Consider the following 26673-nt stretch of genomic DNA (forward strand, 5'->3'; position numbering starts at 1 on the left):
AAACCAAAGGAAATCAAGCATGAAGAGATGGGATACACAAGGTACTGCAACTTCACCTTCCCTGAGTACAAAGAGGTACTAAGATGAGGCCTAGCTGTCTGGCAGCTGAACTGCTACCAACAGGGAAATCATGCCAGGCCTTGGGATTCCTCAGAACAGACTGGAACCTGGCAGCCTGGCATGGCTTTCCGTATTGGAAGCTCTGCATAGGCAATGATGCTGGATTTTGGTCAACAGAGCAGAAACGGTTTCCACAGCATCACCTCTCCTGAAAGCTGCTTGGTCAAAAATAAGCAAGTCCTGGAAGAACCACACTTTGAATCTTAATTTATCATTATCACATGTTAGGCTATGGAGCAAAGAGATGAACTGAAAGACCAGAAATCCAGACAGGTCAGTAAAAAACCACCCCCCCCCAGTCCTTTTTAGAGCCAAGTATATATATTTAATGATTTGAGGGAAACTCGCCATGTGTTAAAAAATAAACTTTTTAAATTATTAGAGGAAACAACTTTTTGTCAAATTCTTATTGAGAAAATGCTCCATAGAATTCTGTTCCATTTTCATTGTTATTATAGTTGTAGGAGATAGTCTGTTAATAAGAAAGTATGAATCTAGACTGCTCGACTCACGTAATGCTAAGTCCAGAGGACTGGTCAATAAACTTATCTTTGCAATAAAGTTGTTGCAATCTGTGCCTCTCCAGACTCAGGTGATGATTTTTAGTTGCACTGGGGAAACTGAGAGAGCTTACTAGAGTGATCAACATTTTATTACCAAATGAGATGGCTATTCTTGTTTTCTCTGAAGATCTACGCTCTACCTTCCCCAGATCTGTGCCTTGGAAGCCTGACCTCGATGTACTGTACTGCCTAGGCTCCCTTTCCCTCTGTCTCCCAGTTGTATTCAGCCACTGGGAGACACAGGCAGAAGATCGGAGAGCAGGAAGAGAAAGAGCACAGGTTATTTATTTCGCCCATGCACTCCCCCGGCTATATTTCTGGCAATGGCCACATTTCTCAGCAGTCTTAGCTCCTGTTGGGAAGTCCAGTATCTTACAGGGCCCCAGGTCTTACAGGGTCCCACTATCACCATTCCTTATTGCCCCTTTGGGCCAAGGGGTGGTAAGAGCTTTGTGTTAGTTGCTTAACCAGCCATTGTTGTTTCCCTTAATCCTGCTCACACGCTTTAAATACACCTTTCACCCAACTCTATTCAGTTAACTCCTTCAAGTGTAGTGTCTATTTCTTCCTGGGATTCTGATCACCACTGTAAAATGTCCCCGCCAAACTTGCTAGGGGTTATCTCTCAGCTGGGTATCAGGGATGAATTAAGGCAAGACAGCAGGCTGGCTCTGTATTAGGGATCTTCCTTATTCCTTGGACCTTGGTTCTGTTTGACACCAAAACCTTTGCCTGGATTCTTACCTCTTGGTATTTCCATTTTTTACTTGGGGCCCAATCCTTCTGTAGTTTTCTTGCTTGAACTTCTGATATCTCCCACCTGCAGGATTCCAGGGGTACTTGTTCACTCCTTCCTACCTTAGCTGAATTCTCTGGAATTAACCTCTGACCTCTGACTTAGACCTGTCAGCCCTCTCCTGTCCAGTTGACACCATGACATGGTGGATAAAGCATGTTTTGAGCCATTTAGATGTATGTTCCCATCCCAGCTTTGCAACTCCCCAGCCTGAGCCTCAGTTTTCTCATCTGTAAAATGAGACAGATAATACTATCTCATGGGGTTGTTGTTAACAGTAAAACAAAATTAAGATTTTTTGGTAAAAACTAAACGAGACTAGGTTTCTTATGTAGGAGCTTAATAAATGGTTAGTGTTCTTCTCCCAGGAAAGTCAGCAAGGATAAGCCACGGGCTGAGCTCTGCCTCCTCTCAATTCTCAGTACCACAGCATTTCTAGCATACTGCCGTTTCTGGGTATAGCTAATGATTTTACATATGTGTGTGCCAGCTCTCCAAGAGAATGCAGCTCTTTGAGGGAGGAAACCATGGTTCTACCTAACCACAAGGGGCTAAAGACAGAATAGTAGGATCTGCTGTATTCCAGAAAAGCTATGTTCCTCAGAACCCAGATTTCAAAGGAAAAGTTTCAATTTGGTGAGTGGTACATGTTCCCTTTGAAGATATAAATCTGGTGTGTTCAGTTACAAGTCTCTAGCAGGGAAATGTTTGAGATTGACTCCATGGTAAAAGCTAAACATAAATTGCAAAGGACAACTTGAAAACTTCTGCTTCCAACTTATTTGAGCTGAAAACATTTCGATAAACATATATTTCTTGTGGGTGCCAAGAGCCCCAAATCACAGCTGTAATATCATTAAAGCCACAGCCCTACCAGCCCTACTCTACGTTGTTCAGATGTTGAATATCTTGATGAATGCTTGTTTGTTCACTCTCTCAAATGGTTGTTGTGCCCCTTAGTGCATAGTCTTGGATGATCATGAAATGACTACTTGCTCATTCATGTTGAAACTGTCTACAGCTACATGACAGCAAAAATGGAAATTTGGAACCAACCCCAGTGACACATGTTAGCGATCAGCCAATATTAAGAGAGGAACCAGATTTGTGGAGTGATCCAGTTTAGTAAAATGTGTTGGGAAAGCTGATGGTTTCAATAAAATTGCTTAATAAGTGCTGCTGAGAGTTGAGCAAAATAATTAGTCTGACTGGGTCTGTGTTTTTCTCTGTCTGAGGGAGTCCTGCCAGTCTGAGAACTGCTGCTTTTATAGGTGCGAGAGGTTGGAGCTAGTCCCCCAAATATTTTTAGAGTTCCTACTATATGCTGAATTCATCCCTGAGGTCTTTGAGGCCTCTGAGAGGAGCAGAAGACATACTCTGTGCTTTCAAGGAGTTGGATAAGACTATCACACAAGACAATCAATACCATGGGCCATATGTAATACGGAGCTAGAGCATGTGAGACAGACACCAAGGACTCCTGGGAGATTAGAAATGGAAGGAAGAGGTAACCAGTGAACAGAAGATGCTCAATAAATACATATCGAATAGCTGGGAGAAAGGGAAGGAACAAGGGAGAATAATTTCATGGAGTAACTGAGGCTTGGAGCCTGAAGCTAAAGCAATTGAAAGTCAAAAGAAAGCATACACAACCTTTGGTCAAGGGAAGGGCCAAGTGAAAGGCCAAGGGAGTGGGGACTTCTACTGGGAGCAGCACACTCATTTGGAGGAGTCTGGGTACCTGCAACTCATTCTCCCAAGCAATGAAACCCCAAAGGAGGTGATCAGTTCCTGCAAGGCCTAGGACTCTCTTGGCTACAAGTTGGAGGCAGTAGTGTCCAGCTGGACTCTGGGGCAGGTTCCAGCTCAGAACTGGAATCAGCCTCTGTACCACAGGATTCACTTCCTTCTAGCCCCTGTTAAAATAGACTGTAGGAGGAAGGGCCTAGTCGATCTGCAGGCTCCAAATCTCCCACTCATCTTCAGTGTAGCCAACTCCACAGGATGAATGGAAGGGGCAGACTCCAGTTTGCTAATTTCCCTTACCCACTGGCTCCCAGAAGATACACACTTTGAGTGGAGACTCTGGATAACATGGCCATGGGAACACAGCCATGAGGATGTCACAAAAAGACAGCCAACTGCATCTACTTATTTCCACAGTGGCCCATTTCCAGGCATTTTGAAGATTCTGCAGGTGAATAAAGTGCAGAAATCTGATGGTTGATTTGTTGATATATATAACAAATACAAGATAAGTGAGCCTTCTATTCTCCAAATCCACAAATGTATACAAGATCTGGGGGGAAAATGGATCAGATGATAATATCTTTGAGGGCAGAGCCATATGCTTTTTCTGTATTTCCATAGTAGATTCCTAGCACTTAGCGGGATCTCATAAAATATCTATAGATTGGCACAAAGACACAAAACCCCTTCCCTGATACTAGGTGGTCATTTAGTATAACACAAGAAGTTGTTAAGTCTAGGGTTTACCAAACTGTGCTTTGATATGGTTCAGCTTTGATATGGTATCCTTGTTGGAAGGATAAAAGTAGGCTCTAGGACCTCCCTCAAATGCAGAAGCTCCACTTTTTCCTGTTCTATATGCTGAGCTTCGACACAAGATTTGCTTCTTCTCTTAAACAAGGTTGAAAACCACTATTATAGACAAACACAGCCCAGGCCAAAGATTAAAACATAGAGAAATGCTAAAGGACATAACTAAAAAGTGATAGCAGCAAGTTCCAAATACTGTATTTTAAACGCTGGTGAAATGTTACCATGGAATCTCTAGTGGTGGGATAAGTAAGGATACAGAGTGAAAATGGAGAAACTAAGGGATTGAGCTGGATGGAGTGGGAAAGCTCCAAACTCCCCACTTGTCTCCAGCCAAGCCAGGTCCTCAGGATGAATGGAAGAGGCTGCCTCCAAGTGATTTTCGGAGTAGTCTCTTTGTAAAAACTAAAGCGAAATTCACTCTGAAATGAGATAAGCCTAAAGGGAACATATTATTGGAAATAAATGGATCAAGACATCACTAAGTATTTTTCTAATTTCATGTACCTTCTTAATTTTCTAATGTGGCACTGTCTCCACACTTCAGAACCAGTCCCTCATCCCCAGTTAAAGCTCCCTTCAACCCACAAGACCTAAATCATTTTGGCTAAGATATTGATGGTTTCTTATGCCTGCGCATGTCCCTGCACCCCACAAACATCTGATTTAGTGCTTCCTGAAACTGAAGCCCAGGGAAACTGTGTGTGACCACTGCACTTCAAACCTTATCACACACATCCCAACACTTGATCTTGAGCATGCTTGCATGAGACAGGATGTTGCTAAGGCCAAAATGCTTGAGCTATAAGACAGAACCTAGAAATGGTATTAAAAAGTGCCTCTGTGGACACACTCACCGGAATCCCATTGATCCCAAGAAAGCCAGGAACTCCCATGGGACCCTAAGAAAAAAGCAAGGAGAGGAATGTAAGAGACAATCCAAGTGATCTCCATTAGATTCAGTGGGTTTGTTCATGCAATTCATGACCTAACTTGTTAAGAAGCATTTTGTACTTCCCTCTCCACATTGCATCGCCTTGCTCCCTACTCCAGTTCCAAGTGATCCTTTGCCTCTACCTAAGGTCTTGGACATGTCTGTGTACTGAGACCAGTTCTTATATTAGGCAATGTGGTGTAAGACCTAAAATAAAGGCTCAATATTACATGTTATCTTGACATCTGATAACTGATGAAAACTGGGGGTCCTCAAATGGCCTAACCACAAGTTTCCCTCTCTACTCTGCTCCCATAGATAAGGTCTGCTAGGCAAATGACCCTCCTTATCAAACAGACCAGGTCCTGAGTCGTGGGTTTCAGTTCCCTGCTGGCCCAGTGAATTATTCAGACAAGCCAATCACATCCTCCCTCAGGAATCGAGGGGTACCTCATCCTCTTGACACTATAAAGTCTGCCTCCCAAAGTCCTTTCTGGTTCATTCTGTTCCAGAGTGCAACCCCCGTGTGGCCCTGCATGGTATGTGGTGTCCTCCTCCCCGTTCCTGTGAGTGTATATGACTGATAAACCTGTTGTCGATCTCTTCCATTCAGTATCAGGTGTCATGTCTTCAGCCATCCCCAGAACCCATGGGTGGGAATCCCTCTCTCACCAATGGGGTGAGTAGGAGGTGATTAAAATTGTCAGAGAACGTAAACTGAGCTGTTAAACTCAGCTAGCCAGCACCATGACATGATCAATCTCCTTTCTTGCATCTCTTTCCCTATATTTATGGCCCAGATTGCTTCTAAGTATTCTGACCCCTTGTTTCCCGTTCTCCTTGCTTAGATTCCTGACCTCTCCTGCCCAGCTGATTGGACTTCTGACCCATGCCCAGTTCAAACCCACATGACTTCCTATCACAGTGAGTCTGCTTGTCCAGCAAACAGCTAATACATGCACTTTATGGCTTGCTTGCCATGGGAATCTCTCCAGAAATTAGCTGATCCATTAGCAGCACATTACCTAGCCTTTCTCTTATTAAAGTATGTATCCTGGTACCAAGGTATTCAGGATTAGCATTATTTCCACAAATGAGCAGAACTGAGATTTAGAACCTTTCACCTTCATTCTTGTGGCCCACAAGTCAAAGGAAAATCAAGCTTTGATGCTCTTACCTTATCTCCTTTTGGTCCGTATGGTCCCAGAGGGCCTGGGGAGCCCCTTTCTCCTTTCAACCCTGATAAACCACTCGGGCCAGCAAATCCTTGAGGACCTGTTGGGCCTTGAATTCCAATTGGTCCTGGTCGCCCCTAAGATGGACAGAAGTGCAATTAGTCAACAGAGGCCTTAACATCAACACTTCCCATTTTCCCATGCACAAAGAACACTATCATCACTTCACTAAATAATTTTGGCTTAGAGATCTGTGAAGCATGCCAAAGTTCCAGACACAGATCAGAAAAGGCTATTTTAGGGGCTTCTAAGCTTATTTGGACAGAACATATTTTATAAGCACATTTAATAAGATTCATGTGCACCAAGATCCTTCAATTTTGTACTTCTTAGGAGATTAGTTATTCAGGCTGGATAATATTGTCCTCTTCCTAGTTAATGCCAGGCCATCCATCAGATTGTCAAAATAGTGAAAGAACAGAACACTGGAGAGCATCGTGACATTTTATAACTCACATCCAAATGGCCAACCACACACTCTCAGTGAAATCCAGAAATGGCTGTGCCTAAAGAACACTACCTCAGGGGTCCAGAGAAAGGAGAACCCAGAAACCCATGGGCTGATCAACCTGTCAGAGCTCATCTTTGTTGGCAGATCCCAGGACTCCATCACCGCAACCGGAAACAGGTGCTCACAGGGAAAACACACACACACACACACACACACACACACACACACACACACACTGTTTATTTACTCCCTTCCTCTCTCTCTTTTTCCCTCTACCCCCACCATCTGTACAGTGTTGAATATGCAAAATCCAAGGAACCTGAGAATATCCATTAAGTATCAATTATGATAGCAAGAGGGAGCAGCCTGAGGATTTTGAATGCCCTAGTTATAAAGTGTCTGTGACAATTAAGTCTGAGAGTTCAGGCTGACATTTTAAAGCTGACCGAGACAGAGAATTAACCTCAGTGGGTGCAGCACAGGCAGGCTAGTCTATCATTTAGAACAAATCCCAGTAGGGACTGAATTTTCTTGGCAGAAAAATGAAAACCATTAGTAATGTGCATTACCTCTCAGAGAACACAACACCGTACCAGGTAGAAAGCCTATTTTCATAAATGCTTCCCATCTCTACCTCTCGGCCCCTTTACTGACTGTCCGCAATTTCCTACAGATCTATAAAAAACTCTGAGAAAAGCCCATTAAATATGCCCTTTCATATTCCCCTTTAAGATCTACTTTTTAAAAGGCTGAAAGCAAGACAGATGCTGTATGCGACAGCTAGCCATGTACTGGAGATGCAAGTGGCCACCAGCTGTGTGGGGTCTTTGGAGTAAAATTTCCAGTGTCAATCAGGCCCACGAAGACCTAGGACTCTGGCAAAGAAGTAAATGATGTTCTTCCCAAGGAGATGCAATTCTCTGGGGGCACCACACACCACTCAACCTTCCCCAACACCCAACATGCAGCCTATAAAGGATGCCTGGCTGCAGACTGCTTAATGGGCTTATTGCTGGGAATGATGGGGTGGGCGGTGATCTTTCACTTTTTATGCTCTTACTTCCTGCTGGAATTTTGTTTACAATGATTCTGTTATTTATTATCTTGTAAATTTTTACAAAAAAAATACATACACATATATGAAACTAAAAAGAAAAAGAACAATACTTAAAAAAAATAGTGCTAGGGTGTTGTTGAGGATTAACAAAGAAGTCTAAAACATGGGCCTAGCTTTCAAGACTAATGTCCATAAAACCATAGCAAACAGTACAGTTCCGGAAGAGAGCATAAGTGCTGCAGGAACGCAAAGGAAGTGTTGGCCATGGAGGGTTTGCGGAATGTTTAGCATTCTGTCCATGCCTGGGGGGAGTCATGGGCTACACTGGAAAGACTGAGTGGGTCCCAACTGAAGTGGGCCTGGAAAGCAAGGCAGGAAAGTTGAAGACTTCATGTGGTAGGCAATAGGGAACCCTGAGAGGTTTGGGGATAGGGGAGGGATGTGAGGAGGCTGTGTTTCAGGGCTGAAACTCATCAGGGAGCATTCAGGAGAACATGTGTGTGTCAGCATGAGGCCAGGGCAGCATGCCTGAGGCTGGAACAAGGGAGACAGATAAGAACCAGCTGTTAGGGGAGGAGGAGACTGGTTGGTGGGAGGATAGGGGGCAGGAGGGGTTTGCTGAGGCCATGTTATTACTAGCAGAGAGGATGCAATCAGGGCTCTGAATGCTTGACCCAAATCTGAGCCCTGCCCAGTGCTTTCCTGCATCAAGGAAGGGGAGGTGGAGAGCACGATAAACCATTGACCAGCTACTGAGAGAGCAGATTATGGTATGGCCCGTTTCCATCTTGCTCACATCACTCGAACCTGAGCAGTCCCTGGCATGGGCACACGGGCTGGCACACTCCAGCTCTGGTGTCTTGCCTTTGTGAGCACACGCTCAGCAAGAGTAAGCAAGGAGACTCAGGAGTGAGGCAATTCTAGGGCTGGACTTAACAAGAGATCTGATTCCATCCAGAAAAGGCAGGGTTCCATGGCCCACTCCCTTTCTCTTGGCTGAGTGGGCATGCTGAATTTGCCACAGTTGTATAGCCGACTCCTCCGTTCCTGCCAGAGGACTTAAAGTGAGCCTCTTAAAGAACTCATAGATTCTTTCAATTCTAATTCCTTTTCCAAAGAGGAATTTGAAATGGCATCCCTCGGAGGAACGTGTACTGGCCCCAGCTAGAAACCTCTCAGACTGCACTAAGGGCCAGAAGCAGGGCCTGTAGGCTGTCTCAAGGCCTCTGAGGCACTGCTGGCCCTGTGTGGTGCCAGGCCCTTCTGGACCCTGCAGTCATAGGATATGAGACAAAGAGTCTTCCCACCCACTGAGGTTCTTTTTCATACAGTGGCACAGAGCATCATGAACTAAATGAAGATGGCAAAGGAAAATAATGAGAGAGACATGTTTTTTGGGGGGGTTGTTTTGTCAGCCATCTTTAGACATGCTTACTCTTTGCTTATAGCTGTATGATCTTTTATCCTCATCTCCAGTGTACAGGGTTTCTGTCACAGTGCCCAGTGTACTGGTGAAGCTTAATACTAAATCAGTGATGAACTGCTTTTTTGTTGTTTTCCTCAAAAAAAGCTATGAATGGCACTTTTCATACTGGCCAGCAGAGGTCAGTCTGAGAACACAGTGGCAACATGAGCAGGTGGGTGTGTGGGTCTCTCCCACTACAGAGAAAAAGAAATCAAACCAGTGACAGAGAAGTCATAGAATGTTCGAGCACGAAGGGCCCTTAGAGACCATTCCATTTAGGTGCTATTTTATACGTTTGCGAAAAAAGAGGCAAAGTGAAGGGGAAGGACTTGTTTAGGTCACACAGCTAGTGAGGAATGGTGTGGGACGGGACTTAAACCAGACCAGTGTTTGCCAGTGGCAGATGTCCTAGGGGGTCCTTGAGGCTGCCTCCCCTCAGCCCCGGCCCGCCTCTGAGACTGTCCCCATCAGTAGGCTGCAGCAGCCAGATGCTCACACATCATTTCTTTCTTCCTAACTCTGATCATTTCACAGAACCAATCTGAAACACCATCAGTTTGGACTGCTAGCAGAATTTCAATGGGCTTGGACCAATGCCCTGTCCTGATACATGCCATTTATTTTGGCAAATAGACCCAGACAGGGCAGAAGGGACTCCTCCAAGTCTTTCCAACAAGCTCTCCTGCCTCCATCTGCTCAGGATTTTAAATACGCACATCAGGGTCTAAGTCTCAAGCGAATGAGCTGGGACTTGTGCCTAAGGCCAGGATCTGCAGGCTCACAATTGCAGCCCAAGCTGGCTGCCTCCTGCTGACTACAGAAGGTTGGGGTTAGCATGCAGTTTAAGGTCATCTTAGATCAGACCACACCCACAACCCCCACCCCAGATAAGTGGGGTAACAGACCCAGAAAATGTGTAAGAATATAAAGTAGTACACACATGCAGAAATAGCATCTAAGAATCTTAAAAGCGCATGTCTCAGGTTAGGTAGGACTGTGAAACTGAGAGGGGGTTGACTTTTCATTACTAGGCCCCTTTTTGTCTTTTCATCCCTCTCTCAAGGTTCCAGTGTCCTTCTCCTATAAAATTAAAATTTATTCCTAAGAAAGAATCTGAAACTCATTCCCACTGAGGCATAAGTGACTGACAACAACTTAAAGCTGTACTTCTCCCCAGGGAGATTTGTATTTTAATGGAGAGCAAAGCATCAAGCTAGGGGATGCAAACGATATTTATGAAGCAAAGAAGGGAAAAGGGGTGTGCATAGGCTTTCCTAAGGACCCAGCTATATTGTAGGAGGTGGTGCAGTGCTGTTAGGTGGTATCATGGTGCAGGCTCTGGAGTCAAACAGACCCGGAGTCAAATCTCCTTATTGCCATTTAACAGCTATGTGACCTTGGGTAAGTGACTTAACCACTCTGAGTTTCTAGGACTTTGAGCAATAATAGCTCTGGTGTGGGTTATTGCCACCATTTGAGTGAGTGAATGAATGTAAAACACCTGGCAGATAGCATGAACGTATCAGTTCCCTTTCCTCTTCAGGTATGATTTATGGTAAAAGAATGGAGAAGTTACGATTGGGTACTTAATGTTCCTTCTCTTATATTTAAGTGGGAGATACACGGATATCATTAAGAAACTCTCTTTGGGGCAGAGATGTGTGCCCGGGAATGAATGAGCATGTATGCGAGCACCCCACATCTGTGAGAGTATTTCCCCTCTTACTTAGTGCTGGTGTCCTGGCTCTCTTTGGCACTTGGCTCTTCAGTGTCTGCTCATTATCCTAAAGGAACCTCATCTACATGCTAATAACTCCCCAATTTGAACTTCCAGCCCAGATTTCTCTTCTCAGTGTACCAGATCCTTATAGCCAATGGCTTACCAGACTTTTCCACCTGGATATTCTAACCCAAACTGCACAAGACCAAAGCTTAACTCATCTTCTCCCTAATCCCATACTCTAAACCAGCTCTTTCCTCATGAGTTAATGGAACTAACTGAGTAAATGGCAGTCCATCCACAAAGTTGATCAAGCCAGAAATGAAAACCTCTCTCTTCCCCTCATTGTCCACATGCAATCCACCAACAAGGACTGTCAATTCTACCTCCAAAATATAACTCAAATCTGTCCATTTCTCTCTATCCCCATGGTCTTAGTTCAGGTCTTCCTCATTTCTCCCCTAGAGTGTTACTATAGCCTCCCAGTTTGTCTGCCATCTTCCAATATTGCTTTACTCTCTCTTAGCACCCTGCCCCAGGGCCTTTATACATGTCACTGCTCTCCTAGCTAGCTCCTATTTATCATTTAGACTCCAATAAAGATATCAGCTCCTCTAAGGAGCCTTCCCTGATTATCCCCACCCCACAGTATGGGCTAGGTTGCCTGTTTATGTCTATACCCTGCAACAGACTGAGCTCCTTGAGGACAAGGCCTGTGTCTTACTCCCCACTGAATCATCTGTGCTAAGTACAGTGTCTAGTACACAATGGGTGCTCAGTAAATGTTTGCTGAATGAATGAAGAAATGAATGAATGAATATATGCACTGAGAAGCCCGTGCTGAGGTACAGCAATATCTTCTTTTGAAGTCTAGATAGCTGCAGTAGAGTGCAATCAAGAACCATCTGATCACAGAACCACAGAAAAGAGAGCTACACAAGACTTAGGAAATCATCCAGTTTAGGATGGAGAAGCTGAAGCCCAGAAAGGGAAAGGGACATACCGAGGTTCATACGGTATCAACTCTAGACATATCACAAGAGGAAGGGAGTGGATGTGGCAGCAAGACGAGAGACACAGATCCCAGTGAGGAGGCTGTGACCTCCTGAAGATAAATAACAGTGACCTGGACTAGGTTCATGGCAGTGGAGACAGGGAGAAGACAGATTTGAGAGATAATTTCAGAGAGTAAAAATGCTAAGACTTGGTGCTAGATTGGAATTGGTGGGTAAGATGGAGGGGAGTACAAAGGGTGACTCCCAGGTTTCTTGACTGGGCAACTGAGTGGATCTCTTCATTGACATGTCCTGTTGGAACAAACAGACACAACCATCCATAGAGCCCTACACTCCACTCGCCTAGTAACAGCACTAATGGGCAGCCTTGTCTGCAGAAGTAAATAAGGGAGAAAGAACATCAATAGGTGAAGAATAGGTCTAGAGTATGGCAGACAAATATCAAACACATACAGATCCATTTTGTGGCCCAGGAAGCCCTGGTTCAGCTTGATAATATTAGCACCATCTACAATTTTCCACCAAGGGCAGTGACCCTGCCTGTCTACCCCCAAAAATGTGATTGGTGTCTAGAAAAGAGAGAACCCCGCAAATTCTGTGTCCGCCACAGCTAAGAAGCAGTATCAGAGGCTCACCTTCAACACCCAAATGAAAACACGTCTATTTTCTAGTTCTTAAGCTATAATCAGTGTTTGAAACAGCCGGCCCAGGCATGAAGACATGCGTCTACATGTTTTGTTTGCAAACACACACACACACACACACACACACCCACACCCACCCATTACATTGGCTGTTGTCAGCATGTTAAAATTTTGGAAAGACACCTCCCAGAGCGATAGTTAACTCTTGCTAGGCAACACTCTGCATCCCTCCTTTCTGCCTGTTTACTCACATTTCTCTTCTAAAATGTAATATTGACTTTTTTTTTTACCAAGCACTTACTAAGTGCCATCTCCTTTAATCCATCTCCAATAGCCCTAAGAAGCAAGTAAGCCTCACGTTACAGATGAGGAAACTGAAATACACAGAAGGTAAAGAATTTGCATAAGGTCACACATCAAGCAATTGGTGAAGCTAATTTTGGCCATACCGAAGCCTCTGCTTCTTCTACCAAGCTACACAGCCTCTGTGTTGAATAATGCTCTGAATGCAGAAACCCAAACCCACATGAAGAGCAGCAGTAAGAGCTACTCTGGGCAGAAAATATTGTTATTTTCATTGATACCAGAACACTTTATCTCAATTTGCCCAATCTTTTCACTGGAAGAGGTACTATTTAATAGAAACTCACTTAATGAAATTAACAAATTGTCATAAAAGGCACTCAAGGAATGGCACTCCCTAGAACTTAAAAAGATGGGAGATTTCTTCTTGTTTAATCATCACCCCCTCCGATTCCTCCTCCTCCCCCTCCTCCTCCTCCCCCTCCCCCTCCTTCTTCCTCCTCTTCTTCTACTTCGTCTTCTTCTTCCTTGAGTGTTCCACAATTAAAGTGGCCTCTTTAATTTGCCTGTGGGCAATAGACAGTTTACTAGGCTCTTGTAGACAAATTCTGATATGCTATGAGTCCCTAATGCTAGCATATTAAGTTAGGGGCAAAAAAGGGAATATAGGCACAGTATACTAATTTGATGATCATTGTGCTGAGAAGAAATTGGAGAATTTTGTCTTTAAACATGTTATATTTTCCCTTGCCCTTGGGGAATGCCAATAATTGTTAAAATAGGATGAAGCAGAGATGTCTGCTAGCTAGAGGCAAATAAGTTGACGAAGATTTTTTAGTTCTCCCTTTTCTCTATGACATGTCCATAAAACTACATCAGAAACCAGAACAAACTTTCTTTTTGTGATAATATTAGAATTTGGAAGTGTAAGAAGCAAAATCAAATGAAATTGTAAATATGACCAATATTTGGCCGCAAAAATAAAAACAGAACAACCAAACACTTCTGTAACCATTGCAAATAGTTGAATGAGCCCCTATAGGCCTTCAAGTGGGCACCAGTCTATACAAAGAGCCCCAGCATACCACGAAGTGTGTACCGAGTTTCCAGACTGCATGAAAAAGTAAATACAGCTCCACTTGTGACGAATTTTACCTAAAACTAACATACGAGTTGGAAAAACTTGAAATACTTTATTTGCTATAATTTTTTTTCCTTCTTAGGATCTAGAAGGGCTACTTGTGTGTAATTTGATGGCACAGGCCTCTTAAGAAAGGCTTCTGATAAACTAGGGTTGATGTTGCCTTTGCCTCTCAGAAGATTCTCCTGTGTAAAGCAGAATTACAAGACTTAGGTTCTATTCCCTGCTCTCACTTTCTAACTGTATGATCTTGAGAAAGCCAATGAACCTCTAGGCCTTTGTTTTCTCATCAGCGAAATGGGGATATTACTTGCTTTACCTATTTGCTGGGTTGCTTTGAGCATCAGTTGAGACAATGCATGTAAAAAGGGGCTAAGGGTTCATTCCATTGACAAAGCTTTACTTTTAGGGGAAAACTCTAATAATCAAACTCCTAATTTTCAAAAAAAACCACCTAGTTTGCTGGGCACATAAGGCAGTAAGCCCTTAAATGAAAAAAGGTTCATGAGGAGGAGGTTTCAGTAGAAAACATTTAAATGAAATGAAGAGCAGAATTTACAGCTGTGAAAGGTAGGGGCAAAGTGACTGTCTAGCACAGGATTCTCATTATAGTTTAAAAATGATTGGACCTACACTATTATCCTATTATTGTAGTTTTAAAAAAGTGGTTTATTTTAAAATGCATGGTTTAATTACAACCCGAAGACAATCTTTTTCTTTCAGTTTTTCTAGCAAAACATAGCCATGGTTTTATAATAAAAATCAAAGGGAAACAGGACTTGCCAGAAATTCACTTTACAGCAATTTTTGCAGTATTTTATCCATTCCATTAGATAAGGGATACTTGCGGCATTTTTCTCTGACATAATAAACTACCCACCATTCATATACTGTGTAAGCTTTGGTCCAGTACTGAGCTGGTATGAGCTGATTCCTTCTGGATCAATGTTGGAGTCTCTGGTGAGAAGCCATCAAGTTTTGGGAGTGGGAGGTAATAGGAAGTAACCAACTACTGCTCCTTAAACAGAAGAAAAAGAAGGGTAGCATCGAGGAAATTTCCTGCTAGGAGCTCCTTGCCAAAGAACTCAGGGAGCTCTGGAAGGGGAGGGGAGCACAGGGAATGGAGAGGAACAACTTACTCACATAGTCTCAGTGCTGTTCTCGTGCAAACCCACACCCCTGTGTTCATTTAGAACCAGAGGAGTATTCATATCCACACCCATGCAGATAAAGAGATACACATTCCAACCAAAATGCATATGCCCACAGGCACAGAAGTCTGCTAAAATGGTAGGGCCCGCTGGTACTCTGGCATAACCCACCATACACCTCTCAGCCGGCAATGGATTTGAATTCAAAAAGATGGGATGACTTACAGCTCCCCCTGCCAGCTGTATGTAGTAGTCTCTATAGACAAGTAAAGCCATTTCACAGACACAGGCAGGCCAAAAAGGAGATGAGAAGGGGGTCTGGAGGGCGAGGGCTCCACATTTCTGATACGTTTTCCTTTTACATGACGGACAATTGGAAGCTAAGATGAAATGAAGCTCTGTGTGCAACAGGAAAGATGGGCTGTAGCAGCGGTTGCAGCTGTGGTACAGATGAAAAGTAGAAGCTCCAGAGCCATCGGTCACATCAGGAATAAGAGCTACAAGCTCGCATTGGAGAAGTGCTTCAGATTTCGAAGTGTTTGCACATCCATGACTCCATTTAATGCTCATAATAGCCCTATCATCAGTGTGCTAGAGACTGTAATTGAGGCCCAGAGGTTAACTAACTTGTCCATGGCCACACAGCTTATGAGTAGCAGAGCCATACCTTCTTATTCCCAGTCTAATGCTCTTTCCGCTACTCCTTTTATAAAGTGACAGGTCAATTCCAGGTCAAAAATTCCCACTAGAAGGTCATGTAACTCCACCAAAAACCCTGGTTCTGGACATTATTAAATCCTCTTGGTTCTTCCCTTCATCCTTCTTGCTGCCCAGTGACACCCTTACTAACCAATTAAGTAGATGCACAAAGGACAAAGAACTCAAGTCAATCTACTTGGTCCCCTAGCAAATCATCAATTCAGTAAACATTTATTGAGTGCCTAGTATGTGCCAGCCATGGTACTACATGTTGGGAACACAGAGGGGAATGTAACATGGGCCCTGCCCATGAGCTCTCAGTCCAAGTCAGAAAGATGGGTTATGTATGCACATGAGTATACCATAACGCAGGGGAAGGCAGGAGGGATATGATTCTGAATGCAAGGACTGTCGATAGGTTTGTCTTAGTGAGAGGAGGACTTTTTATCCTCCAGACTAGAAGGTGGAGGGGCATGTGTAAAGAAAAAGACCCAGGACAAGTTCTGGTAAGTAAGAGAGAAGTGGAGATAGACCATTTCAAATTGACCTCAATTTCCTCAATAAATGTAGGAAGTGAGGTCACAGATAGAGAGTGAAGGTTAGTTGAGGTTGAGGATGACTGGAAAGTGCTGGGAGGAGACGCTATGGAGGACATGGCAGGAAGTCAATTGTTAGAAAAGTGTGAAGGGCTGCCAAGCATCCCTAAGCTCTGCTGACACTAGAGAAGATGTTTTTGTGGGGGAGGTTTTCTTAAACAATACTTGGCAGCCCAGGAACAGGAGCAGACAAAGCAGGTGGTGGGGTTTTCCAGGGTTGGGTGCTGGCAGCTACATCAGAAGTCCTGAGGGTGAGAATGGGGGTGAGGGAGAGGGATAGGTCCAAAAGGAGGCCCATTGTCGACATAACTGATCTTGGGGTCCAGGCTAGAGAGTGAGCCAGAGGGGAGCTAGCAATCCCTGATAAACAACTGATTTACTAGAAAATTTGGCCTTATTCAAAGTGAGAAGTCTGAACTACTTATAGATATGAATTATGTACAGCATTTAGTACTTGAGTCAATGCTGTCAAGACAAATCTGGAGCCAGAGAGAGCAACCTGGGGATCCACATGTGGAGAAAATCCACCAGACTCTTAGCAAAGTCATGCCACATCTACCCTATACTGAAGACCTTGTAGCTTGATCTAGTATCCAACTCAAAGGGAGATGGTTTAGGCTGATGCAGAGATAATGGTGCCAACTCCCAGGTCAGAGTCAATGGCATGTGTAGGGAGGAAAGCAGACAGCTCACATGTTTACAGCTCACTGAAGACTCACATTTTATCAGAGCTCTTGGTCCTCTGTACATTCCCCACTTTCACAGTGTCATTTACATTTTTGTTATATCTCACTCTGCCCAACTGTTCCTTTAGAGATAGTAGCAATGAAAGCACTTAAAACAATTATCTGGTCCCCAGAGAAAGCAGAGCTAGGGATAAATCAGGAAACTATTTTGAGAGGAATCCAGGTGGGAAATCGGGGAGGGAGGAAGTGGCAGCTGGAAAAGGAAGCAAAACGAGCCAAACCCTAGGATGAGGGGGAGAAAAAAGAGATGAACAGGGAGCTGGGCAACCAGGGGCCTGGCTTGTGGAGGTTAACTGGGCAGGAGGGCACATGCTCCCCTTATCTCTTCATCCATCACCACTTTTTTCATTCTCTGGTTTTATGAGGATTTTAAAAGCTTCTAGATCTGGTGCTGGCAATCTTTCAGAAGAAAGTTAACAGAAAATTCTGTAGAGATAAAGTCCCCAGTGAAACCCGCTATAGCCAAGAGTAGGGATAATTTTCCCCTAAAGCTGAGTGGTAAACAAACCTTCAAGTACTTTCCCTTTCAAGTCTTTGAGTCTTCAGGTCCTTTGGCCTGAGAAGCTAGCAGCTAATCGCTTCTCTTGACTTGTTGACTGACGAAGGAGCTTTCTTTGCTAGTCCAGGTTCAACCAGTCTCTGGAACCCAGGAAAAGAAAAAAAGGGAGGGGGTGTAATGGAGGGGGGGGGGAAGCTCTAGTAAGTCCACCTGGGAGAGGGAAGAGCTCCCAAAGGCAAAGCAAAGGAGCACGATTAGGGGAAAGGTGTGGATCAAGGTACAGCAAGGTTAGCTTTCAATGAGCACTGCCAGGTCGGCTGCTCCAGGGCTCAGAGGAATGTTCCTATCCCCTTGGGAACCTACTCTGGGAACCCTCTCTTCCTCTCCCTTATATCTTCTGGACTGGTTGCTTTCCCTTGGTCTTCAAAACATGCTCTGGTCTGCCTGATACTAAAAAACAAAACAAGCAAAATCTTCCCCCTCACCCCATGACCACCCCATCTCTCACCACTGTTCCAGAACAAACTTCTTGATAGACTAGACAACACTCCCTGCCTCCACTTCCTCTTCTACCACTCTCCCCAACTCCTGGCAATCTGGGGCTACCAACTCCTCCTGCTTGAAAGCACTCTCTGGGAAAGTAACCAGTGACCTCTCCTAAATTCTAATCCCATAGACCTTCTTGGCAGCTTTTGTTATTGCTGAACCCTCTTTTCCCTTCTGAAACCCTCTCCTTGGCTTTCACTACACTGTACTATGGGCTCTTCGGTCTTTTATCACCTTGCAGTCCTCTTCACTGGCCCCTTCCATTCTGCCCAAAGGCTCTTGCCTCTCTCTTGGTGAGTTCATCCACATCCTACACCTTCTACTACCTCCTCTATAAAGATGAGACACCACTCTAATCTGTTTCTCAGGTCATGTCGATTTCTTAAATCCATGTCCACAACACTCTTATTGGTCCCCAAGGGGACCAATAACCAAAGCCTAGCTCAGTCCCTCATTAGCTTTCACCTGGATAATGACAACAGCCTCTGGAGTTCTCTCCGTGCCCAAACGTTGCTGCAATCTATCTAACATTCTGGACAGTAATCTTCCTAGATCTGATCCTATAGTTCCTCTGCTCAAAAACTGTAAATCACTCCCTATTACTTTCAAAATAAAACTCATACTCCTTAACTAGGCATTGAAAGACCTTCCCCATTCAGCTCCCACCTGTCTTTGTAGGCTTATTTTCTACTAAGCAGTCTACCTTCCCCAGACCCCAGTGTAATATCTCCTTGCTGAAACTTAAATCTATCCTATACTCTCTCACCACCCGGCTTCCAACCAAGTGGTTTCCTGCCAAAAATAGAACCCTCTCTCTCTTCTAGAACTCTCTACCAAGGTTCTATCGTTCAGAGCTCAGCTCAAATCTGACCTCTCCCCAAAAGATTTCTCAGACTTCACTGGTTGGAGTTATTATCTCCCTTCTGATAACAATTTTAAAAATATTTTGTTTGGAATCCATCTGTAGAGAGCTGAGTTAATCCCACCCCTCAGTTCATGGCAAAATATCATCATTAGTCCATATAAGGCCTTTCTTTTTATTTTGTCCTTTTATTTCATCCAAATCTCCACTCTCATTCTTGTCCCTTCATGTGAACCTTTTCTAATATATTTGATGGAAGTCCAAGATATACATGCTTGTTGGTGTGTGTCTATTTAAATATAGATCTCATTCTAGTTCTTATTTTTTCACGAGAATGTTTTCAAAATCTATATTGGTATTTGCACAACTACTTTATTGCTTCTAACCCTTGTTAGTATACATAGTATGCAGTCACCACACTTTACATGTATATTCCCCCACTGATGGACACGTAGTTTGCCTCCAATCCCTTGCACAAATGATTCTGTAATAAATATCATTATTAGCATCCCATTTTAGAACTATGGTGAGGTTCCCCAGGATACATAGTCAGGAGTGAGGCTGCTGGGTTGTAAACATATACATGCTTACTATCAATAAGTGCCATCATACTGCTCTCCAAAAAGCTATACCAGTTTACACTCCCATCAGCAACACATGAGGATTCCTTTCTCCCCACATGCTCAGAAACACTTGGTGCTATCTGACTTTTTGATTTTTATCAATTGGATGCATATAACTTGGTATCTCACTATTATTTTAATTTGTATTTCTCCGAATATGAGTGAGATCTATCATCTCTTCATATGCTTGTTAGCCAATCCAGTTTTCCCTTCTGTGAGTGTCCATTCTGTGAATATGTTTTCTTCTTTTTTTCTATTGTGTTTTCTGCCTTTTTATGGTTAATTTACCAGAGTTCCTTGGACATTCTAGATATCAATGCTTTGTCAGTTTTCAACATTGCAAATATCTTCTCTTAACCTATCATTTGTCTGTTAACTTTGCGGTGTCCCTCATTGAATTGAAAGTCTTAAGTTTGATGTAGTCAAATTCATAAATTTTTTTAGCTTATGTTTTGTACTTTGGGGTCTTATTTATGAAGTCCTATCCCATTTCAAATTATAAAGATATTTTCCTTCATTTATAGTTTCCCCTTTCACATTTAGGCTTTTAGTCTACATGGAAGTCACCTTTGTATGTGATATGGAGTAGTAATCCAGCTTTATTTTTCTGCATAGAGCAGTGCTTCTCCATCATTTCATGTCATGGCACAGAGAGAATATGGAAGTATGTGCTCAGCATAATGTGGTAAACTGATGGGGCTGCTCATGGCCAGAGGTGGAGGCCACCAGCTTAGGAGCTGTGGCCACTTTAGGCCCTGCCTGGACATCCTAAAGGTCAAGGAGAGCAATAGTTCTACACCCTTAGAATCCATTTGTGGCAATCAGTGTGACACACTGATTGGGAAGCTCTGTCCTGTTGATTCACTCTTTCCAGTACCAAACAATCCATCCTTCCCTTGCTGTGAGATTGCATTGATATTATTATCATCTGTTTCTGAGCCCTATATTCTATTCCTTTGGTTTATTTGCCTTTTACTGTGCCAGTGCTACAGTTTATTATTGTTATCATTATTATGTCTTTGCAGCATGTCTCAAACTGTAGAAGGGCAAGTCTCTCATCTGTTCTTTTTCAAAATTGACTTTGATATTCACAGACACTTATTCTTCTATATACATTTTAGAATATGTTTTTCAAGTTCCTTAAAATGGTGGTATTTTGATTCGAACGGCATTGAATTGATAGACATGGGAAAAACTGACATCTTTACAATGATATGTCATCCCGTCCATCAGTATGGTGTATCCCACCATTTATTCAGGTCTTTTATGTTTGTTAGTAGAATTTAAAAATTTTACCTGTAAAATGCCCAATATACTCGTGGTTAGGTGAATTACTAACAAAAAAGATACATTACAGATTTTCTTTTTTATTGTTGTTACTGTGAATGGTGATTTCACATACAGAACTTTGTACCCCTATTATTATATTCAGAATGAGCATTGAACTAGAATTCTATGTGTAAGGCCCATTTCCCTAATTGGGCTTGGAGCATGTAAAGACAGGTCTTTGGTTCATCTTTCTTTCCACTACTGTGCTTTGGCATAGTAGGTGCTCACTTAATATTGATTGACCTGCATTGAGGGGACTGTGAAGTACTTCAGAATGCTTTGGAAATTACCCCCCATGTAATTGTCTGACAAAAGTGCCATGTGATTCTCATTTAAAAATAAACAGCCATGTTACTTCAAATTAGATACTGGAGGAAAGAGAGGGAAAGAGGAAAAACAGATTACTAACTAATGTAAAGTTTTGACTTTCGAACCATGTTAATGTTTTATATACCCCCAAATTAAATTAAATTATGAAAGATAGAGGAGGAAGGACCTCTGAAATTGAATAGAAACAAAAACAAATGGAGTTAATTGTGGTAGGTGATAACCAGGAGGGAACATATGGGAGACTTTTGGAGTGATGATAATGTTCTAAATTTTGATCTAGTTGTTGATTACATGGCTGTGTTAACTGTAAAAATTCTTTGTGTTGTACACGTATTATTTGGGCACATTCGATATATAATATATAATTTAAAAGTTTTAAAAGATAAAAAATGAGACGTTGTAGGTGGTTCACAAGCAATATAAATGTATATAAAATACTTAATACAGTGTCTGCACATAACAATAACATCTAGCATTTACTGTATATCACTCCTGTGCTAAGCACCTTGTAAAGATGGTCTCATTTAATGCTCAGAAAAGTCTTATGATGGAGGTACTATTATCATCCACATTTTATATATAAGAAAAATGAGGCAAAAAGAGGTTAAATTACTACTCATAGTCATACAGTTGGAAAGTGGGAGAAGCACTATTCACACTCAGGCTTCTGTACTCTTAACCACTATGCCGAACTGACATTCAGGAAATAGTACTATTATGATTCACTATGAGATATAGATATAGATATAGACATAGATATATCTCAAGCAGGCACTATATATTATATATATTTCACAGTAAGTATATATATATATATATACATACACACATATATACATATGTATGTTTTTTATAGCTTAGAACCCTGAAACAAAAGCACCTTCTGACCACGTCCGTTTCAGCTACAACATCCTGGTGAGGGGTGCTCTGTTGCACCTTAGCTGCCATCATTTCTAAGGGGCTCAACCTGGAAGCTCTGGAGAAGAAGAGTTCTAGCTCTTGTTGTCTTCTGTCAGATTGTTCTACCGCTCCTTCCTACCTCCTTTTCAAAACGATGGGTCACAATAGAATCATTTTTTCTTTTTTTAATAAACTTTTTATTTTGGAATAATCTTAGATTTATAGAAAAGTTGCAAAGATAGCAGAGAGTTCCCATATACTCCACACCCCCATCACCTGGTTTCCCCTAATGTTAACATCTTACATAACTATTGTACATTTATCAAAACTAAGACATCAGCATTGGTATGATACTATTAACAAAACTCCATACTTCATTGAGATTTCATCAGTTTTTATACCAATGCCTTTATTTGTGCTGGGATCCAAACCAGGATACATCATCACATTTAGTAAAATGTATTAACTTTTTAAAATCATGGTAAAAATGCGTAACATAAAATTGACCATATTAATCAATTTTAAGTGTACATTTCTGTGGAATTAAGTATATTTACATTGTTGTGCAGCCATCACAACCATTCACCTCCAGAACTTTTCATCTTCCCCACGTGAAACTAGTAAAATGCATTTTTACAACAACAAAAAAACCCTGAAGTCCAGAGTAGCTGGAGCCAACAAGAAACACTGACCCCTTTGCAATTAACAACTACATTGTAACAAGACCAGACAAAGAGGTTTGTTTATATGGAAACCATGGAAACAGCTAAGTATGAGCAGTACATATAGGAAACATCTAGACTGGGTTACTGATAAACTCTCTTAATAAACAAAAACTTTGGCAATGTAAAGCTAAGCAATCCCCATTTGAGTGAAATCCATAGCCTGAACAAGAAGCTGCAAATGGTTTTGAGAAGCTAATTCTCTGAAACCAATCCAAAAGCAAATGAATCACCAAGAAGAAATAGGGGACTGTATCCTTGTTTTTAGAAGACCTAAAACCAGTCACTTCACTAACTGCCTGGGAGTTACCCAACAATGTGCATGGCACCTGAGTAAGTGATCAGAATCCCCCCCACCCCCAGCACACCACCTCATGTATTCTGTATCATCAAGCATTGTCAGAAGACTGCACAGTCAAGCATCTGGTATTGGAGATCATCTTATAGTATGTAAAGACCTCACATAGCAATTGCTGCAAGTATTTGACTACATAAGAAAGGAGGAAGATTCTACAGAGTAGAAACATGTTAGATGCTCTCAATCAGCACTTCTCAAACTGTAACATGCATATGAATCACCTTGGATCCTATTAAAACATAGGTACTGATTTGGTAGGTCAGGGGTGAGACCCAAGATTCTGCAGCTATCATAAGCTCTCAGGTGATGAGGATGCTGCTGATCTGTAGGCTGCAGTTTGAACATCAAGGCTCTAAATTAGTAATTCTCAACTTGGCTGCATACTGGAATCACCTGAGGAGCTTTAAAAACTACTGATATTTAGGTCTCTTTCCCAGAGAGTCTGATTTAATGAATTGGTTTAGGGTATCCAATGGACTGGACTGTGTTCCCCCAAAAGTCACAAGTTGAAGCCTTCACCCCCACCATATGTCTGTATTGGAGAAAGGATCTTTAAAGAGGTGATTAAGGTTAAATGAGGTCATAAGGGTGGAGCCCTGATCAGTAAGAACTGGTGGCCTTCTAAGAAGAGGAGGAGATACCAGAGTTCTTTCTCCACCATGTGACTACACAGCAAGAAGGCAGCCATCTACAAGCCAGGAAGAGCGCTCTCACCAGAACCTGACCACGCTGGCATTCTGAGCTTGGACTTCCAGCCTCCAGAACTGTAAGAAAATAAGTTTCTGTCATTTAAGCCACCTAGTCTATATTTTGTTATGATAGCCCAAGCTAAGACAGGGTGTGGCCTGGGCATTGGGATTTTAGAAAGCTCCCCAGGTGATTCTAACGTGCAGCCATGGCTGAGAACCTCTGCTCTAAATAGTAGTTGAAGTGAATGTAACATCAAAGTTACATCACTCTTGCACCTATGTGAACACAAAAGCTATGGCATATACTTGGAGAAACATCACCCCACATCACCAATTCATTACAGGATAGACATGAGCCACTCTCCAGCTTAAACACCTTAGTCATATTCATCAAAGACATGAGTGCTCTACCTGAAAGTTGGGGCAGCTTATGTGATATTTAATGAAATGACAGCTGTCATATTTTCTCTTTTAGTCCTCTTCAGGAGAAAAGCTGTAGACAATGTTACGATTTGTATTTCCTGTTTGGGGACTTAACCAAGACCTACAATCCTCTTATCTGAGTGGGCATATGGGAAGTCCTGTGAAGAATGAGCTCTTCGGATAAGTTCATCAACATTTTTTGCTTCCTTCACAAGAGAATGAAAGGAGAACTATCACACACTCTTGCCCTGATTACACCAAGCAAGGCTGCACTGTGTTATTTAGTGTTCACTTTTAAGCAAAATTCTCCAAGTTAGAGTGCTTGGGATCAACATTGAGTTTGGTCAGAAAAGAATAGATATAATTTAAAAGACTTTTGCAGAAAAATCAAAGGATTGTGGGAGATGAATCAAAGTCTTTTTGTTGGTCATCTACTACGCATTGGTGGCCACCAATCATAAAAACAGGCAACCGTGAACTCAGTTTTCTTAGGCTCTGCTTCTCTTTGGGCTGACCAGTAATGTCACAATTCCCCAAGTCCCAGGCCCAGGGCACCTGGACACACATACTTAAGCACTTACCTGCTGAATGGCACGGCTGTTGACCAACTAATCTAACGGCAGCCCCTAATCATGGAACTTCCACTGCATTGTTATGAGTGTTAAATGAGAATCTTTAGTGGGAAAGTGCTTTCAAAAAGGATTCAGTACTAGGTGAATATGATCACAGCATGGCGATTAGGTCGTGAGAATGTTTGATCATGCTGAAATGGTTGGGATGAGTAAACTGTAGGCTAGTTCAACTGTCCTAACCACCACCCCTTTCCCACATGCAGATAATCAAGAAATAATAATGAAAGTTCCTAATGGCTTCCCTGGGTTCGCCCTTTTGCTAGTTAGCTCCAGGCACTCATCCAAAAAATAGTCAGCTTGGATGGTCACAGAGCTGGGTTTGACCCACAGCAAAGAGATGTCTGTTTTCAAACACCATTCAGGTATTCCTCGGCCACATTAGCAGAGAATAAAAAGACATTCTTGGGGGATCAGTCATGTGCTACAAAACACAGGCCCTTCACAAATTCTCTCCCAACCAACAATTTGGCAGAAGAAGGGTTTCCTTCTTTAACTGTCAGAGAAGTTTTCTGGGGGTAAAATCACTGAGGAAAACATTCCATCAGTACATGTGAGAAGACAATAAAGAAACTTGCAAACTTTTCCAGCTAGCTTAAAAGAAGTAGACTATTTTAACAGAAGTGTGCATGTGTGCATGCACACACATGAACAGGTCAGTCCACTAACAGTCCAAATGCCTTGGTCCAAGAAGCCTCCTTTACCTGTCTGCATTTTGATGCTCCCTACCTTCAGACTCTTCCAACAGAAGGCTCACTGCTCTGAGAGGTTTACTTGTCATTAATTAGCTCAATTAAATGGTGCACTGAGCAGAGGGAACCCCATGTTATTGTAAGCATTCACAGCAGTACCACTGAAGGAACTCCTGGCCCAGTGGATAAGACTGAAAAGCTGTATATGCCCCAACCTTCTCCCACCCACCCCCCAAAATATGTGGCTTGTTGGCCATTGTCTTCCGCCTTGAGCAAAGCAAAAGCTCCAGACCACTGAGCTCAGTGTGAAAGTGATCAACTGGCCTAGCCGCACTGAGAGGACAGAGGGTTGCCTATGAAATAGGCTTTTGTGGTCATCTGTACATGAGCCACGTTAAAAGAGAGCACAGACTACATATTTTAATATGTAGGTGGAATTAGTAGGTAAGGCTTACACCCTGTCCTTAAAAGGCACACATTTTAGCAGAGGAAACAATGTGGTACTTTGGCTACTGCCACCTGGATCCAGCGTAGGTCCCAGTGACCTGAAGAGGGAATTCAAACTCCAGAGTCTAGTATAGTTCTGGGCTGCAACTCAAATGTATTCTAGAATTCTCAGCAAGCAAAAGGCTGGCAGAGGATACAAGAATTGAGAGGTCAGTGTAACCTTTCAACAGAGGCTCAAACCGACATTTTAATAGACTGCATAAAAGCAGCCAAAAGGGAGATAAACATGTCAAACCCAAGCTGCCATTATCTCTATTCCTTTTTCCTCTCTGTTTCCATGGTACTGATCACTTTGGTACCTCTGAACAACTGGGGGAAATAATTTTCTTTCCTTTGCTATACCAAAAGCAGTCTGGGACCACTTACTG

The 26673-nt window shown here is 42.6% G+C and overlaps 1 protein-coding gene across 9 annotated transcripts in view; it reads right to left on the bottom strand.

Moving 5' to 3' along the window:
• COL4A6 (collagen type IV alpha 6 chain) overlaps positions 1 to 26673 on the bottom strand; it is a 256618-nt gene that overhangs the window by 56832 nt on the left and 173113 nt on the right. For 8 of the 9 annotated variants that reach the window (XM_070256859.1, XM_023633922.2, XM_023633924.2 and 5 more), the window contains 2 exons: positions 6150 to 6284; positions 4896 to 4940 (listed from right to left, as the gene is read on the bottom strand). In XM_070256859.1, the coding sequence (XP_070112960.1) occupies positions 4896 to 4940; positions 6150 to 6284 (180 nt within the window). Of the gene's footprint in view, positions 1 to 4895; positions 4941 to 6149; positions 6285 to 14884; positions 15023 to 26673 lie in introns of all 9 variants that reach the window. The other variant, XM_070256860.1, reaches the window with a different exon arrangement.

The sequence above is a fragment of the Equus caballus genome, chromosome X, assembly GCF_041296265.1.
Source record: "Equus caballus isolate H_3958 breed thoroughbred chromosome X, TB-T2T, whole genome shotgun sequence".
Lineage (NCBI taxonomy): Eukaryota > Metazoa > Chordata > Mammalia > Perissodactyla > Equidae > Equus > Equus caballus.